Source organism: Anabas testudineus, chromosome 21 (assembly GCF_900324465.2).
Source record: "Anabas testudineus chromosome 21, fAnaTes1.2, whole genome shotgun sequence".
Taxonomy (NCBI): Eukaryota; Metazoa; Chordata; class Actinopteri; order Anabantiformes; family Anabantidae; genus Anabas; species Anabas testudineus.
In genome coordinates this window covers 4,134,882-4,150,862 of record NC_046629.1, presented here as the reverse complement: position 1 = coordinate 4,150,862, position 15,981 = coordinate 4,134,882, and the positions used below count along the sequence as shown (strand labels likewise).

The 15,981-nt window shown below is 43.2% G+C and overlaps 1 protein-coding gene across 4 annotated transcripts in view; it reads left to right on the top strand.

Moving 5' to 3' along the window:
* Nucleotides 1-15,981, top strand: part of raph1a (Ras association (RalGDS/AF-6) and pleckstrin homology domains 1a) — a 48,524-nt gene that overhangs the window by 21,552 nt on the left and 10,991 nt on the right. For 3 of the 4 annotated variants that reach the window (XM_026375673.1, XM_026375675.1, XM_026375676.1), the window contains exons 3-10: nt 4,402-4,536; nt 4,748-4,856; nt 4,956-5,095; nt 5,204-5,446; nt 5,871-6,023; nt 6,227-6,406; nt 9,698-9,772; nt 15,662-15,739. In XM_026375673.1, coding sequence (XP_026231458.1) covers nt 4,402-4,536; nt 4,748-4,856; nt 4,956-5,095; nt 5,204-5,446; nt 5,871-6,023; nt 6,227-6,406; nt 9,698-9,772; nt 15,662-15,739 — 1,113 coding nt within the window. The remainder of the gene's footprint in view (nt 1-4,401; nt 4,537-4,747; nt 4,857-4,955; nt 5,096-5,203; nt 5,447-5,870; nt 6,024-6,226; nt 6,407-9,697; nt 9,773-15,661; nt 15,740-15,981) is intronic. The other variant, XM_026375677.1, reaches the window with a different exon arrangement.

Genomic DNA, 15,981 nt, shown 5'->3' with positions numbered 1-15,981 from the left:
TCTCCTCTCCTCTCACTTGTCTCCTCTCCTCTCCTCTCTTCTCCTCTCACTTGTCTCCCTCTCCTCTCACTTGTTTCCTCTCCTCTCCTCTTACTTGTTTCCTCTCCTCTCCTCTCTCACTTGTCTCCTCTCCTCTTACTTGTGTTTCCTCTCCTCTCCTCTCACTTGTCTCCTCTCCTCTTACTTGTTTCCTCTCCTCTCCTCTCACTTGTCTCCTCTCCTCTCACTTGTCTCCTCTCCTCTCACTTGTCTCATCTCCTCTCCTCTCCTCTCACTTGTCTCCTCTCCTCTCCTCTCACTTGTCTCCTCTCCTCTCACTTGTCTCCTCTCCTCTCCTCTCACTTGTCTCCTCTCCTCTCACTTGTCTCCTCTCCTCTCCTCTCACTTGTCTCCTCTCCTCTTACTTGTTTCCTCTCCTCTCCTCTCACTTGTCTCCTCTCCTCTCCTCTCACTTGTCTCCTCTCCTCTTACTTGTTTCCTCTCCTCTCCTCTCACTTGTTTCCTCTCCTCTCCTCTCACTTGTTTCCTCTCCTCTCCTCTCACTTGTTTCCTCTCCTCTCCTCTTACTTTGTTTCCTCTCCTCTCCACTTGTCTCCTCTCCTCTCCTCTCCTCTCCTCCCCTCTCCTCTCCTCTCCTCTCCTCTCCTCTCCTCTCACTTGTCTCCTCTCCTCTTACTTGTTTCCTCTCCTCTCCTCTCACTTGTCTCCTCTCCTCTCCTCTCCTCTCCTTTCCTCTCCTCTCCTCTCCCTCTCCCTCTCCTCTCCTCTCCTCTCCTCTCCTCTCCTCTCACTTGTCTCCTCTCCCTCTCCTCTCCTCTCCTCTCCTCTCCTCTCCTCTCCTCTCCTCTCCTCTCCTCTCCTCTCCTCTCCTCTCCTCTCCTCTCACTTGTCTCCTCTCCTCTTACTTGTTTCCTCTCCTCTCCTCTCACTTGTTTCCTCTCCTCTCCTCTCACTTGTTTCCTCTCCTCTCCTCTCACTTGTCTCCTCTCCTCTCCTCTCCTCTCCTCTCACTTGTCTCCTCTCCTCTCACTTGTTTCCTCTCCTCTCCTCTCACTTGTTTCCTCTCCTCTCCTCTCACTTGTCTCCTCTCCTCTCCTCTCCTCTCCTCTCACTTGTCTCCTCTCCTCTCCTCTCCTCTCCTCTCCTCTCCTCTCCTCTCCTCTCCTCTCACTTGTCTCCTCTCCTCTCACTTGTCTCCTCTCCTCTCCTCTCCTCTCCTCTTACTTGTTTCCTCTCCTCTCCTCTCACTTGTCTCCTCTCCTCTCACTTGTCTCCTCTCCTCCCCCTTATGTTTTCCTCTGTATAACAGGACTCACTCATTCCTGTCACCTGACATCCGTCCATATCTGACGTCTTATGAGGGGTCAGAGGTCAAAGTTTGGACGTTTAGGTTTTTATTAGAGTGTGTGCGGTGTAGAGTCATCTCTATGAGACGGTGGATGTGTGTCTGTCACTGCTCCAGTGTCTACGTTTGTTGTCACACTAAATAGAGGAGAGATGAAGTAAAGGACAGGAGGGAGTAGGAGTGATTACAATAAGAAAAGGAGGGAAGGATGGGAAGTAAATGAGAGGAGGGAAAAACTGTAAGAGACCAGGAAGGAGGGAGTGAACAGAATGAAGAGGGATGAGGAGAAGTAGGAGGCCTGAAGGAAGGGAGTATGATTGCATGGTTTCAGTGTGACAGACAGAAGGATTGTGGCTGCAGCAGCAAAGTAATTACTGTTTACTTTGGACACACACACATGCACGACACTTCCAGCCCATCACTGTGACTTGCAGGCGCAGCTCTGTTTGACAGAGACCAGTTTGACACACTGCAGTTTTTCATGCTTCTTTCTCGTGGTGCATTCAACAACAATCTGACACTTTGAGCGTCAAATAGCTGCAGCTGTGTGACAACAAATGTAACACGGAGAATAAATTTATGTGATTGTTTTTACAACCTCCTGCGTAACGTTGTTAAATCAGTGATGACGTCTTAAAACAAAGAATAAGAACTATGGTTCAATCGAATATAATTAAATAAAATCTAAATTTTATAGTTAAATCAAATATAGCTGCAGATTATTCTGCTCCGAGAACGTAGCGGTGTTTGCAGTTCTTTTTTGCAGGCGTCCTCGGCCTTGGAGCTGTACATCTCTAGAACCTGCCCAATGTTCTTGCTGCTTGTTGTTGTCTTTATTGCCTGCTGTTCTTTTCTCTCTTCTCTTTCCACTCACCCCAACCGGTCGAGGCAGATGGCCGCCCACTATGAGCCTGGTTCTGTGGAGGTTTCTTCCTCTAAAGGGAGTTTTTCCTGTCCACTGTTGCCTAAAGCTCAAATGGGATTGTTGGGTTTTCTATATACTTTTCTATACTAAAGTGTGGCCATCAAATCAAAACAATGGCACGAAGGAGGCTAAAACACTTGAGACATTTGAAGCTATTAGTGACGCGAACACAGCATTTATAGGTTGATGATTAAGGTGTGAGACAATATGAAAATCATGAATAACACATGTGAATCATCTCCTGTGTGTCTATCTATATCTATGTGGCAGGAACTGATTTGTTTGGGGCTGATAGGAGCATCCTCAGTGTCTCTCATTCCCAGATAAAGCTCCGTCCAAGCTGCATCTTCAGAGACGACGTGAGGAGAATTTCCTGTTTGTTTAATTTGCCAGAGAAGTCGACTGTCTGCAAAAAAAAAAAAAGCATTGAATCTTCGTCTGTGTGGAAACTGCAGATTGTTGTACAAGAGCGCAGCTGTGAGAGTTTTCACAACGCTCCTTTAGTCCCTCAACAGTATCCAAACACACACACACTTGCTCTGTCCTCCTGTCTAATGACAGACCTTGCTAACCACAGGGATCTAATTGTAGCGCTGCTCCTCGGTGTGTGTGGTGTGTTTTTTAATGTGTCTCTATGTGGGTGTGTGACATTCTGCTCTCTAATCTTGTGTGTATATGTTGGCGAGCTGTCTCTCCCCAGAGAGGGATGGAGGGTGGAGTGGGGTGGGGGGGGGGCACGACAAAACAGCTACCCAGGAATAGCACACTGTGCCCTGAGTGATACTGTGGGGTCGCCTGGGGGGAGGTGAAGAGGTGTGGACGACAGATCTAATGAGGTTCATCCGATTATTGATCAGATCATAGCAACAATGACGATGTTACATGTGGACAGAGGTGTTTGAACGTCTCATGATATCAGTTAACTAATGCTCGACAACAAAAAGACCAATAAGCATATTTTAAGAAAACATCCAACTTTATTTATCACTTCAGTTTGCAGAACACACTCACTTCAGTACTTTTTAAAACCTTTTTTATTTATAGACATGACTTTAAAGTTTAAATGTCAGCACTTGGCTCCACTTGGTTCTACTGAGTTTATCTTTGGACACATCATCTGAAGCTATTTTACATCATGTGTTGGGTGTTTTGCTACTGGTTGTCAACACAGAGGAGAATTCACCAGCTGCTGCGCGTCTTTGTCTCTGATCTGTGTTCCAGCTTAAGCCACCGTATATTTTCATAACTTTGCACGTGTGTCACTGAAGGATAGATATTGGCGTCATTAATCACAGCAACACTCCCCACAGGAGTGTGTTGACTTGTTCTCAGTGTAGTTATATAAACGGTTTATACACACACACACACACACACACACACACACACACACACACACACACACACACTGTTGTAATCTCTCAACCTTTCCCCTGAATTTTCTTGCCGTACTTTCTTATTGTTTCATCATAAATCAAGTTTATGATATTATAACGTTTGCTATTTTTAAACTGGGGAACAGAACATCAACACATGTTCCTGAAAACAGAGTCGAGGTCAAATTGATTTATTGACCCTGTTGACATTAGGACATTAAAGTCAAAGGACACAATTGTCTCTGCTCTTTCTTTTCTGTCCCTCATTCTTCTAAAGAACAAATAAAATAGTTAAAATGTTCAGATGTATGAAGAAGCGTTGTTCTTTGGAAGTCACAGAAAGCAGGTCAGTCTGTATCCTGTTTGTTTGATTGGCTGCAGCTGGACTCGGTCTTTTTAAATGTTCATTTCCTTGTATCATTTTCAGACTCTGACTATTTGTGTTTTTCTAGTTTCCACCAGATGTGATCAGTCACAAACAGCCTTTTAGTGCTGTCTGTCATCTTCTGTCACATCTTTCAAACATGGTTTTATTTAAGTTTTATGTTGATTTCTAAAATGGAATCAGAAATATTTGGTCTCAGTGTTGTAGCGTCCCTTGACCTCATTGTAATGTCGATGAGTTGAGGGCCTCCTGCTGTTACAGAGACTCAGAAATGATGTGAAATCCAAATTTAATGGGAACAGCTGCAGTGCAGTGCAGGCTGCTGACCACTAGATGGAGCTGAGATCCATCCATTTTGTTCTCCTCTCTTCAGATGGATCAGCTATCAGATGAGGAGGTGGAGGTCAGGGAGGAGGAGGAGGAGGAAGAGGAGGACAGCGATAAGGACGACCAGGACCTGGATAAGATGTTTGGAGCCTGGCTGGGAGAGCTGGACAAACTCACACAGGTAAACGAGAGAGTCGGGTAGTGCACTTGTATGATGGTGCTGTGATTTACAGCATCACAGCACCATAATATCATATTTTAAGGGCCTTCTTTGACCCAACATGTAGTAGAACATCTTCTAATAGCAGGGTTGATGCTGATGGTGAGGATTACTTTGCTCAAACAGCTTATACCATCATTATCAATGTAAAAGGAATTCTCTGTCATTCCAGAGTCTGGATGATGGACGTCCGGAGCGTCCCCCTGAGAAGAAAGCTCCCCTCAGACAGGAGACCAACATGGCCAACTTCTCCTACAGATTCTCCATCTACAACATCAACGGTCAGACATGCACACATAAACACACGGACGCTTTAATTATTATTATTTAATTATTGATCGATCAGTCTCACGTCCTGAAACGTCTGTGTCTCTGTGCAGAGGCGCTGAATCAGGGGGAGAACGTGGATCTTGATGCTCTTATGGCTGATCTCAGCTCCATTGAACAGGAGCTCAGCACCATTAACGCCAAACCCAACAGCAGCGGCAGCATGGCTCGGCTGGGCTTGACAGATACCAAGGTACACACACACCTGCAGTTGTGAAGGGTTCACCTTTAGTTTTTGTTTCTGTTTATTGTCTATATGTCACATTTATTGTGTTGTTGTAAACTACTGTGCTTCCTGCAGGTCCGTCAGAAGCCTCCAGCCGGGCGCAGCAGCAGGCAGCAGCCAGCGGGAAGCATCAGCAGCGGAGGTGGTAGCAGCAGTAACAGTGTTAGCGGTGGTGGGGGCAGCAGTGGGGCGAGCAGCAGCAGCAGCAGCGCCAGAGCCTCACCGGCCGGTACCATCAGAGCTCCCACTGGGCAGCACGGGAGACCGGCGCTCGCTTCTAACTTCAGTCTGGACGACATCACTGCCCAGCTGGAGAAGGTGTGTACTGAAAACGTGTGTTAGTGTGAGATAGTTATTAAATACACACCTTACTGTACGAGCATACTGTACTGGGAGAGAAGTCAGAGCACCAGGGGCCTCAGATTACACAACCACAACATAAAGCTGAGATTTCAAAGACTGGATTTTACTCTCATTCGATGAAGCAGGACTGATAATAAGATCATGATACAGGACGTATGATTCAAAATACAATAGAAAGGTCATAGATCAGGATTCTTTTAAAACTATCATACAGTAATAAAACACTGCCATCTAGTGGCATGGCATTTAAATACAACACTAAATGAACCACCAGGCTTAGCATGTAAATTAATATTAATAAATCCACACAGAACACAACAATGTCAGTGTTTAATGTCAGTGTTTATCCAGTGTCCTCCTCATCTGCTTCACCCATCAGGCGTCTCTCAGTATGGATGAAGCTGCCTGTCAGACCTCGTCCCACTCTCTCAGCTCAGCCTCCACCTCCGGGTCAGCCACGATGCGACGGCCCGGGTCCTCTCAGCGCCACCACCGACGCACAGGATCAGTTGGCACAGTCAGCGAACAAGAGGTGAGCTCAGTCTTTGTGTTTGGAGTCCGTCTGTTTTCACAATGAATGAGAACAGTCGTGTGAACTCTTTAACACACTCCTTCATTTGGCAGGTTTCAAGTCAAAGGCCGTACATTCGGACTGGCAGAGTGCGTTTCCTGTGTCAGCTGTATACTGATGTGCGTTGTCTGATTTGTCTTTTTTCTCTTGCTCTGACGCTTTAGGCGCGTTCGATCGTCCACTCCTCGCGCTTCTCTGTCACCTCTGCATCCGGGGTTTCTGTCAACTCCGCTTCTTCCATGGACTCGTTGGACAGCGTCCTTCGATCCAGTGAGTCAGACGGCCAGCAGTGTTCAGCTACGCCCTCAGCTGAAGGAGTCAGGCACAGTCCTCACAACACAGAGGTACACACCTGTTCTCACCTGTCTTCTCTCAGAGAGCGTGGACCACACAGAATGAATGATACATGTTTTTAGTATTTTTACAAGAATCTAATCCTGCAAAACAATAATAAAAGTAATGTTATGGAGTAAAAGTAAAACTTTAGACAGTACATAAATGCTAATTTTATCTCAAGGGTTTTAGTCGTAGCCTTTGCCCCCCTAAAGAGTTAAAAACGTAAGTATCATAAACTATTTCCTGCTTAGTCAGATGATTTTCTAACCACTCACATAACCAAAGACCCATGGTTGTACCAGTAAATCAATCGTGTTTTCTCAGAGCTGCAGAATAAGAGCAGGACTTCAACAGTCTTTGCTTCTTTGCTGTTGAGGTTTTTTTATAGTTACGATAGTTTTAGTTCGAACTGTAGCGGTGGTTTGTGTTGGTTGGCAGTTTTTCCTCATACTGGCTGTGTGGTGCAGACAGTCTCTGCTGCTTCAGGCAGTGTCCTCACTTCTTTTATGATCAAATCAGTTTTACTGAGCCAGAATACACTGCAAACACGAGCCTGGTCACAATCATCCCTGAATCGTAGTCTAACATGAACGTTTCACAGCAAAATATCTCAGAAAACAGCTCTTAACAGGTAAAATGTTTGGTTATCATCAGTGTTTTTATGCTTCAATCCCTCAGTCTGTCTATAATTTCTGACCCTGGTGGCTGCTGAGGGAATTTAACCCCAAAACCTTATTATGAAACCCAGAAAGGCCAACCCAGTGAGCTGCACTGCAAACACACCGTTCAGTGAATAGGAAACTGGGTTACCGCTCCGGTTCATCCTGTGGACACACACAAACTACAGCAAATGTGAGAGACCAACAATAGAGAGAAAGAGCTGAAGAGCGGAGAAGTGCAGGAATGAATAAAATTAGAATAATGAGATGAGAGCGAGTCGGCAGTTGACTATAGATGATAAAGGAGAAAAGAGGGGACGACAACTAAAGGTCGAACATCAAGAGTGACGATGATGAAAAGAAAAGAAACGGGATCCGAGAACAAATAGAAAGAAAAGGAGCGAGAACACAAAATGAGAGGGACGAGAGGAGAGGATGTGCTTTCGCCCACAGCGCTGTTCCCATGTGTCCACCTCCTTAGAGAAGGGGTTTGCTGCAGTCTCAATAGTCCTTACACGCTCACTCTGAAGTATCTGTTAAGGGCAGAAGAATTAAAACTGGAGGTCTCAATAAATCCCCATTGAATCATAATGAGACTATCAGATATACTGTGAACTCTCTAATGAGACTAACACCACGTCAGTGCAGTGATGTATTTGTAGTTTAGTATCAAACATCATCATGCTGACAGTTTTATCACAGGTTCAATTTCTACTTACTCATCCCCTTGCTGCCATATTTCCACTAAAAGTAGGTACAGTGGCTCTATAGCTAGTACTGACCTCGTCATCTCAATCTCAGCAAGAAAGCAAATAAGCATATTTCCTATAAATTGATGATTTGAGACTTTAACTAAAGCAACAATCTGCTGTAAAACGTACTTCATAGGGGATAGTTCAGAGTTTTTCAAACAGTGAACTATTTCTGATTAAGAGTCACTCATTTCCCAGTGAAACAGTGAACTGTTTATTATTGAAAATATTAATTGTACATAGACACAAAAACCTTAGAGTTCCTTCCTGCTTTTTGAAAAATAAAAATGGTACAAATGTAAAGAAAAGGAAATTGCTGTGTACGTGGTGATGTTGTGGAATTGCCTCAATAATTTAGTTTCTGTCTCCTATTAAGATGAAATTCCAGCAGATGTGCCTTCAAGTCTTTATTGAACTTAGTGAACAGTGCAGACTTCGCGCCCACTGCTGCATGTGGCTGATAAAGGCATCAGATTTACTCATGAACATATGTTGGGATTTTCCGGGCTCTGAAATCCACCGTTCGAACTAAACTCTTAACAAACTTTAGTCTAATACACTTTTCAATCCACTATGTTGACAAAAGAAATTTCCTGTGTAGCATTTAATAGTTCTGCCCCCTCGATTTCTGTCTCCTAGAAAACACTCACACTTGGATACGGTTGGTTACGTCTTGGCCAGTGGGTAAATGTGACTGTAATCGTGTGTGTGTTCGCGCTGTATCTGTGTTTGACCTACATGTTATATTTAATCTGAGGTTATGATGAGAGAACTAATGCTTTCTATAAAATGGTTTCTAGTGATTTACACACACTCACTAGATTATCACAGACACTGGAAGTGTGTAGATTCTTTTTACTTTGTTTGCATAAAGTCTACATTTGGATAAAATGGGTCTGAACTAAACTCAGTCTGCTCAGCAGCCTGTTCAGGATGAACTGGTGACTCTCAGCTGTGTTTCACGTGCACGCCTGTATGTGGGATTATAAAAAGCTCGGCGATCCACAGATTTGTGTCGGTGTCTCTTTGTGGAGTTCACATTGTCAGTAAATATGAGTGCTATAGTAAATCATTTAGTTCAATAAATAATGAGGAAATATCTGTCTGGTGTCCTGCTGGCCTGGAGTTATAATCCTGTGTGTGTGTGTGTGTGTGTGTGTGTGTGTGTGTGTGTGTGTGTGTGTGTGTGTCCTAGTTTGCTGTCTAGCTCTTCACTCGCCACTAAAACCCTGAAACAGCAGTGACTGTATTTGTTTCTGTTTAAATTATTTACCTTCGCTTCTTAAGGAACTATCAACAGGACTCTTTAGTTTGTTGTGTCGTGTGTCTCCAGACGTCAGTGGGATTTTATCAGTGTCTGTTTGATCCCAGACATTTGTACAGTGTGTCGTCTCACTTACAGGTTGTAACAGTAATAATCTAAATAATAATAATAATCTAATAAACATGATGACAACTTTACTCTGCACCAGTTCATCACATTTTATATCAGTCCAGAGATTGTGTTCAATCTCATAGAATTCATATTGACGCTACCGTCTCTCTTTTTTCTTTTGAATATTTCAACCCACTATCTGATGAAGAATAGTGAACATTGTAATGAAATAAGTCCACTGAACATCCCAGACTCACAGACTCAGACAGATTTTCTTCCTGAGTTGCTGACGTAATGTGCTTATTGTTAATGTGTCTTAACATGTTTTGAATCATTGCTATAATCTGGTAATTTTGTGTTTTCCTTCACAGGTTTCTGCCTTTGTTTCTATCAGTGATGCTGATGTTTTCTGCTGCTGATCTCTGCTTCACCACACAGCTTTCTGCTAAACTGCCACATCCACTCAATCAAACACCAGTAATTCACCAGGACTTTCTCTCTCTCTCCTCCAAGCACTCCTATCTGGACAGGGAAACTTCTCTGATTCTGAGAAACATAGCAGGAAAACCTTCCCACCTGCTGACCAAGGTGACTCCTCATTCACTTCTGCACGCCCCCCCCTCTCTCTCCTCTTGCACGTCAGCATCCTGTTTGCCTCTGTTTTTCCACAGAGTGAATAAATCTGCATGTCGTGGATTCATAACCACTGTGCATGTTAACTCCCTTTTTGTCCCTCTCCTGCTTTTGTACTGTCGAAGGAAGGTCAGTTTGTGTGTGGTTGTGTAATGTACAGTGTCGATGCTGGTGTATATTCCCAAAGCTTTACAGAGGATGCACTCCATGTTGGTGTTCTCATACTCGTTTAGCTGTTTTAAGTATTATTTGCAAAACTCTCGTTTGGTGCCACGTTGGCTGTGCAACACTAGTGTGACTGTTTGACGTGCTGTGAAAAGCATGCAGGGCAGAAAAGCTCTGATAAAACAAGCTGTGTTTCAGAAAATAAAATAAATGTGTCTTCCCCATCTAGCTGACTATTTGTTGAGCAACAGAGAATTGTCAAAAACTCTTATCATAATCAGTAATACCTAAACAGACACGGCAGATTCTGTAAAATTAGAAGGTACAGAAGGATCTGTAAGTGGAGCAAAAATAAAACATGTAAAAATAATAATATAGTGCACAGATATGGATTCAGCTAGAGAAAGCTTTGTGCCATCCTGCTCTCACAATCAGACAGTTTAGTAGGTAACCGACGCACAGTGGTGCATCATCTGCATACATATGAAAGTCAATAGTGGACTTGTATTATTATTATTATACAATTATAATGCATTTATTTTGTATTATAACACAATATTTTTGTATTATAATTATAATAATTATTATAATTATGTATTTTTAACCTTTATTGCCTTGAGCTGAAATGAAATTACAGTGGTACATGTTTTTAACGGAGGGAGCACTCGGTTCCTGCTTCATCCTGTAAAGCTTTGTTCTGTGTTGTTTGCTGGTGAAGTTTGTTACAGTGATAACAGAGTTGATCTAAACCTGCAGAGTGCAGACGTCATTTTGTCTTTTTTCCTAAGAAGCATGAACGTTTGCTTTGTAGAAGGATGCAAAGTGGCATGAGATGAAGTCAAACTGCACCTGACTGCATGAGTACTGAGTGTGATGTGACTGTTTCATTGCTATTATGTCCCAGAGGCTGGTGAGACTGAAGAGTCTTTAAAGGAAACGATCCCACAGGAGATGGAAATGCAGAAGCTTTAACATAATTTTACCCAAAAGAACAAATCAAACTTCAGTTTGTTTGGTTGTTTGTACTGCTGGATTAACGCATGCATGTGAAATCATGTTCAGCGTGTTCCTGCATGTGTTGCAGCATTTCTGCCTGTAATTGAAAACAGTAGGAAGATGAAGTGATGGAAGTCACCTGACTCCATTGAGATAAAATGTTTTCAACAATAAAACTGTGTCTGCTAAGCTGCTAACACACGTCCTGTGTGGTCGTATCATGAGACTGCATCAAAAAGCTGAGATAATCATATTGACATGTTGGGATTCATGTCTTATTGAACTAAGAACAGGTAAGTGAGACGGTCGGTGCTTCTGTGTCTGCTTTCACCAAAAACAACCAAAAATAAGCTGAGCAGGGATCATTCTCTATGTGACACGCTTTTCCTTGAAGAACTACGCTACAACTCTGTGAACAAAAGGAAAAGTGAGCCACAGATCAATATTTGTAAGAAAGATTCATATTTGATTGAAAACTAAATTACAGCAGTCAGTGCTGAGGAACTGTTGGTGTGTTGTTTCTGCTGCGATGATGATTCAGTGTGAGCTGATATTTTATTCCTTAAAGATAAGCTGGTGCACTGTCTCTTTTTAATTCTTATTATTTATGGATTATTCTTCAGGCTTCTCTTGAATAGTTTTTCTATATATATATAAAATGCAGTGCAGGTCAGTTTGAAGCTAAAGTTCAGAGGGTGTTGTGTGCAGCTCTGACCTGAGAGGAAGCCGTGGTTTGAGCAGTTTGGAGCTCGGCCAGTTGTAGTAATGGAGCTTAGTGGATGAGCGTGGTGCCTGGTGGTCACTAACACTGATCAATGCTGCTAATTGGACAAAGCACGACTTTAATTGTTGTTGTTGTTCAGTTCAGATCAGGATTAACCTCTGCTGGAGTTCAAGCTGCAGAAATGATTCATGAATAACTTGACAAAATAAATCAAGTCACATTTAAACATCAGAGAATACAAGATTCATCTTAAATTTGTCATTTCAGTTCAAATATTGTGAATCCGTGCTTCATATTTTTCACGAACGTCCGTCATCCTGGATTCCAATTTTGAAGCCACTGCTGCTCTTAAGCTAAAGCTGTCAGCTCCTTAATGGCTGAGGGTAAAGTTTTTATTTGTGTGTGCGTAAGTAAGGGGGATTTATTTTGATTGGATCCACAATGTCATGATTTGATTGGATGATAAAGCTGAAGAGGCAGTTTGATTGGATGTTGGTAGAACGTGCCAGATCTGCAGAGATAATCTTCTTTGGTGCAGACGGGGTGATTCCCTGTAGCATCATTCTGCATATACACACATGTGCACATGCTCATAGCGGCTGGCTGCTAATGGGCCGTCTCATTTGGACTTCCAGCAGCACACAGACACATTAATCTGCTGTGTTATCAGCCTGTTTCAGTTTGAATTAAAAAAGAGAATATAGAAGAATGTCTTCCAGGTCTGAGGGTCAAATAGGCGTTTTTGGATCAACTATCTTAAAAACCCATGACGTGATCAACATCCCTGACCGACCAGTGAATGTTTTAGTTTTAAATGCCAGCTCTAAGCAGTCCAGTGGATCCAACTTGAGTGTCGTCAGATTAATGTTTTACTTTTAGGATCGATTTATTTTAGAGCAGCTGCCACAAGCTTCAAATCCAGCTTTTACTGCTGTGGATATAAACCGGGCCAAGATTACCGTTTCCTTCCTGCGTTCATTCGGACTCCACTGATTCGTGGTGTGAAGTGCTGTTTGAGTCGCGACTCAACAAACATGATTTTGTTTTAATTTGTTGTACCAGATTAGAGGAGGCGTGGCCGCGATGGGCCCTGAGAGTCCGGGCAGATTATGAGCCGCAGGGACAGTCTAATTCCTGCAGCAGTGATTAGGCTGAGGGTGTAATTATCTGCATTCATTAGAGCGGCTACCAAGGCACCGCTGGGTGTGTGCGTTTATAGAAGATGTATGCTCTGGATTAAAGCAGTTTCCATGCAGTAGTGTGTGCGTAGTTCTGCATATAGCATCTTCTTTCTGTGTCAGTGTTACACTGCCTCAGCAATCACTGCAATCACTCTGTTTCACACACACACACACACACACACACACACACACACACACTTTTGGCCCATTTCTGCTGCTTCCACATAAGTCTCATCACTTCGCTCTGTTTTGAGGCTCCAGTGCCTCCGGAGGGACACAATGCTTAGGACTTCAAAGGCAGCTGGATCTTTCCTGGGCAGAAGCTAATTTTAGTGGCTCTATAATGTAGGTCAGCTGAATATCTATGAGATGCAGAGAAAATGTTTACGCGGCAAGCTGGAAATGGCAGTGATGACAGCAGCAGGAGGCAAATCCAGCACCCTGGCAGTATAGTGGGAAAACAGCTGGTTTATTGGTTAATAGCTAATAGAAATGAGTATTAACCAGTAAAACATTGCTGGTCAGAGTAGATACATCTTAATGATTCTAAATTTACAGTTGACAGTAATAATTATTTTATCACATTAATGAAAATGAAATCAAGGCTTCAAATGCTTTATGTGTGTGATGATGAAGATGCTGAAGGCTGAGATGACGCTGATGATGATGATGATGATATATACAGACTCCTGCTCCAGGCATATGATATTCTCATAAGGAATTACGAATGCAAACCAAATAAAATCAGTTAATGCTCATTGACACAATGTACAATATAGTGTCAGTCAGCATTAGAGCACAAATGCTAATGGACGGATGTTATAACTGGTCTTCGAAGTGTGTAGCGTGTTAAATGCTAACACAACCATTTTTAGAGGCTAAATATTTCTAGCAGCTGTTATAATTGGTACTTTATCCCAGAGTTACACATTTAATTCAAGTTATAAAGAGCACTAAGGGTTTTTTTTTTTTTTTTTTTTATGGATCCATCAAATAAAAACATGTTGAAGTTACTATTTCCACTATATCATCTTCCAGCTATCAGAATCAGTATAACCTTCCACTTTTTGTACATAATCTGCTCAGATTGAAAATAGGTCCTGGAAAAAAAACCGCTAATTTTAGTTATTTCATCTTGTGTTAAACACTAACTGACACATATGAAGCTGTTTATGAGCTTAAATTGTTTCTGTGCTGCTTCGCGAATCCAAATCTGTAATGTGTGTGTGTGTTTGTGCACTCAAGGGTCTTTTGGGGGGTGCAGATTAGGAGATTGGCCCCTAATCTCCTCTTTCTCATCCTTTTCATTTCCTTATGCCCTTTCACTCGTCCACATTTGAATCAGTCAGTGTGTGTACGCGTGTTTTTGGTGTGTACACCGGCTGAAGAGCAGCACCTCTTCCAGGAAACAGGCAGTCAGACTCTCCTGTACAGTGATTAAACAGATCCCCTCAAAGTGATGCATCCAAAGCAAAGGGAAGCAAATTAGAGGAGGGCAAACACAAATGGGATAAGAGGAGTGGAAAGACATGAGGACTGTGTTGCACGGCGCGAGGAGGGGGCATGAGAGCTTGAGATAAAGAGATCAGTGCCTCTGCATGGAAGTTGGCACAGCAACAACGCCCCTCCCCCCACTAACATCCATCTCTGCGCCCCTCTCTCCTCCTCTCATTCCCTCCATATCTCTCGGACACGGAGGATGTGACGAGACAAGGTAGCATCTTCTGCTTGGATTTTCTAGCTAGACGGGGAACAAGTCAGTCAGTCAGTCAGTCAGCCGGCTGTGTGTCTGTCAGGAGGTGAAGCGATCAGTCAGTCTGCAGGTCAGTCAGTGGAGTTCCTCTTTAATCAGGGCATAAACCCGGCTCCCTGTCCAAACACGAGTCAGTCTGAGTCAGTGGATAACTAGATTAGATTAGAGTCGGCCACTACTTGTGCTTGTTTTTCTGCTCGTTCTTACTTGATTTGTTTCCACCAGCGTTTCTATTCTACTCTTATTTCTCTTACAGATTGGGTGCTTGTGTCTGCACCCTGCTTTGCTGGATTCAAGCCTTCTTGATTACTTTCACTCCTCCATCCTCAAAAACTGCCTTGTTACTTTAATTGCTCATTATCTCGACTCCATCGTTGGCTGCAAGTAGCAGAGAAACACTGGCATAGCATCCAGCCGGCACGTGTGTGTGTGTGGGAATTTTAGATAATCCTCCGTCAGAGAGACAATAACGATGTAGCGTCCGAGCGCTAATCCAATCTCACATTAATACAGAGATGACGATTATGAAGAGGAGGAGGAGAAGCAGGTCCTGCTCCGTCAGCCACACGCCTCTAATGATGTCCTGTGGATCCTTTGCAGCTGCACCTCTATGTTGTTGGGACTAACCTCGAGCTGATGTTTTGAGGGGAATTCATCTTTACTGTCTGGAAACTATTAGATATAAATCCAGCTGGAAGAAGCCTAATTCAACAGGATTAATGTGTTAGGACACATGGATCACAGCCAGCTGAAAAGACTGGGACTACAGCGATACTGTGTGTGAACTGTGCTGATAGAATCGATGGGGTTTTCAAGAGTTTAACACCAGATTTAGTCATTTTATCTGATGAAAAGCAGACACAGAAGTGTTGGTTGTTTGAGAAAAATCAGCTCAAAGCAAACATGAATTCCTGCTGGAAGAGTCAGGTAGGTGAGAGGACGAGTCTGTGTCCTGTGCTCAATAAGGAATGTGTCAGTTCTGTTATGTACTGTAGTGACCGACAGGTGTGTGCATGTGTGTACAGGAAGAGCAGGCTGCCAAGCTGAAGGCAGACAACATCAGAGTCGCCTTGGAGAAGATCAAGGAGGCCCAGGTGAAGAAGGTTAGTCTCACACACACACACACAGACAGACAGTAAATAAAGATGTTGTGTATATTTGTGTATATGTGCACCGGGTGTGTGTCATGTTTCCAGTGGGATCAGTTTTCTGGGTCAGGTCAGTGTTACTCCACATTGAAAGCTCTGGTCAATAACAGCTGGGGTCAACACACACACACACACACACACAGCACTCAGCATAATGACCACTGCAAGTTAAGTCCCAATCCCAAACACACACACAC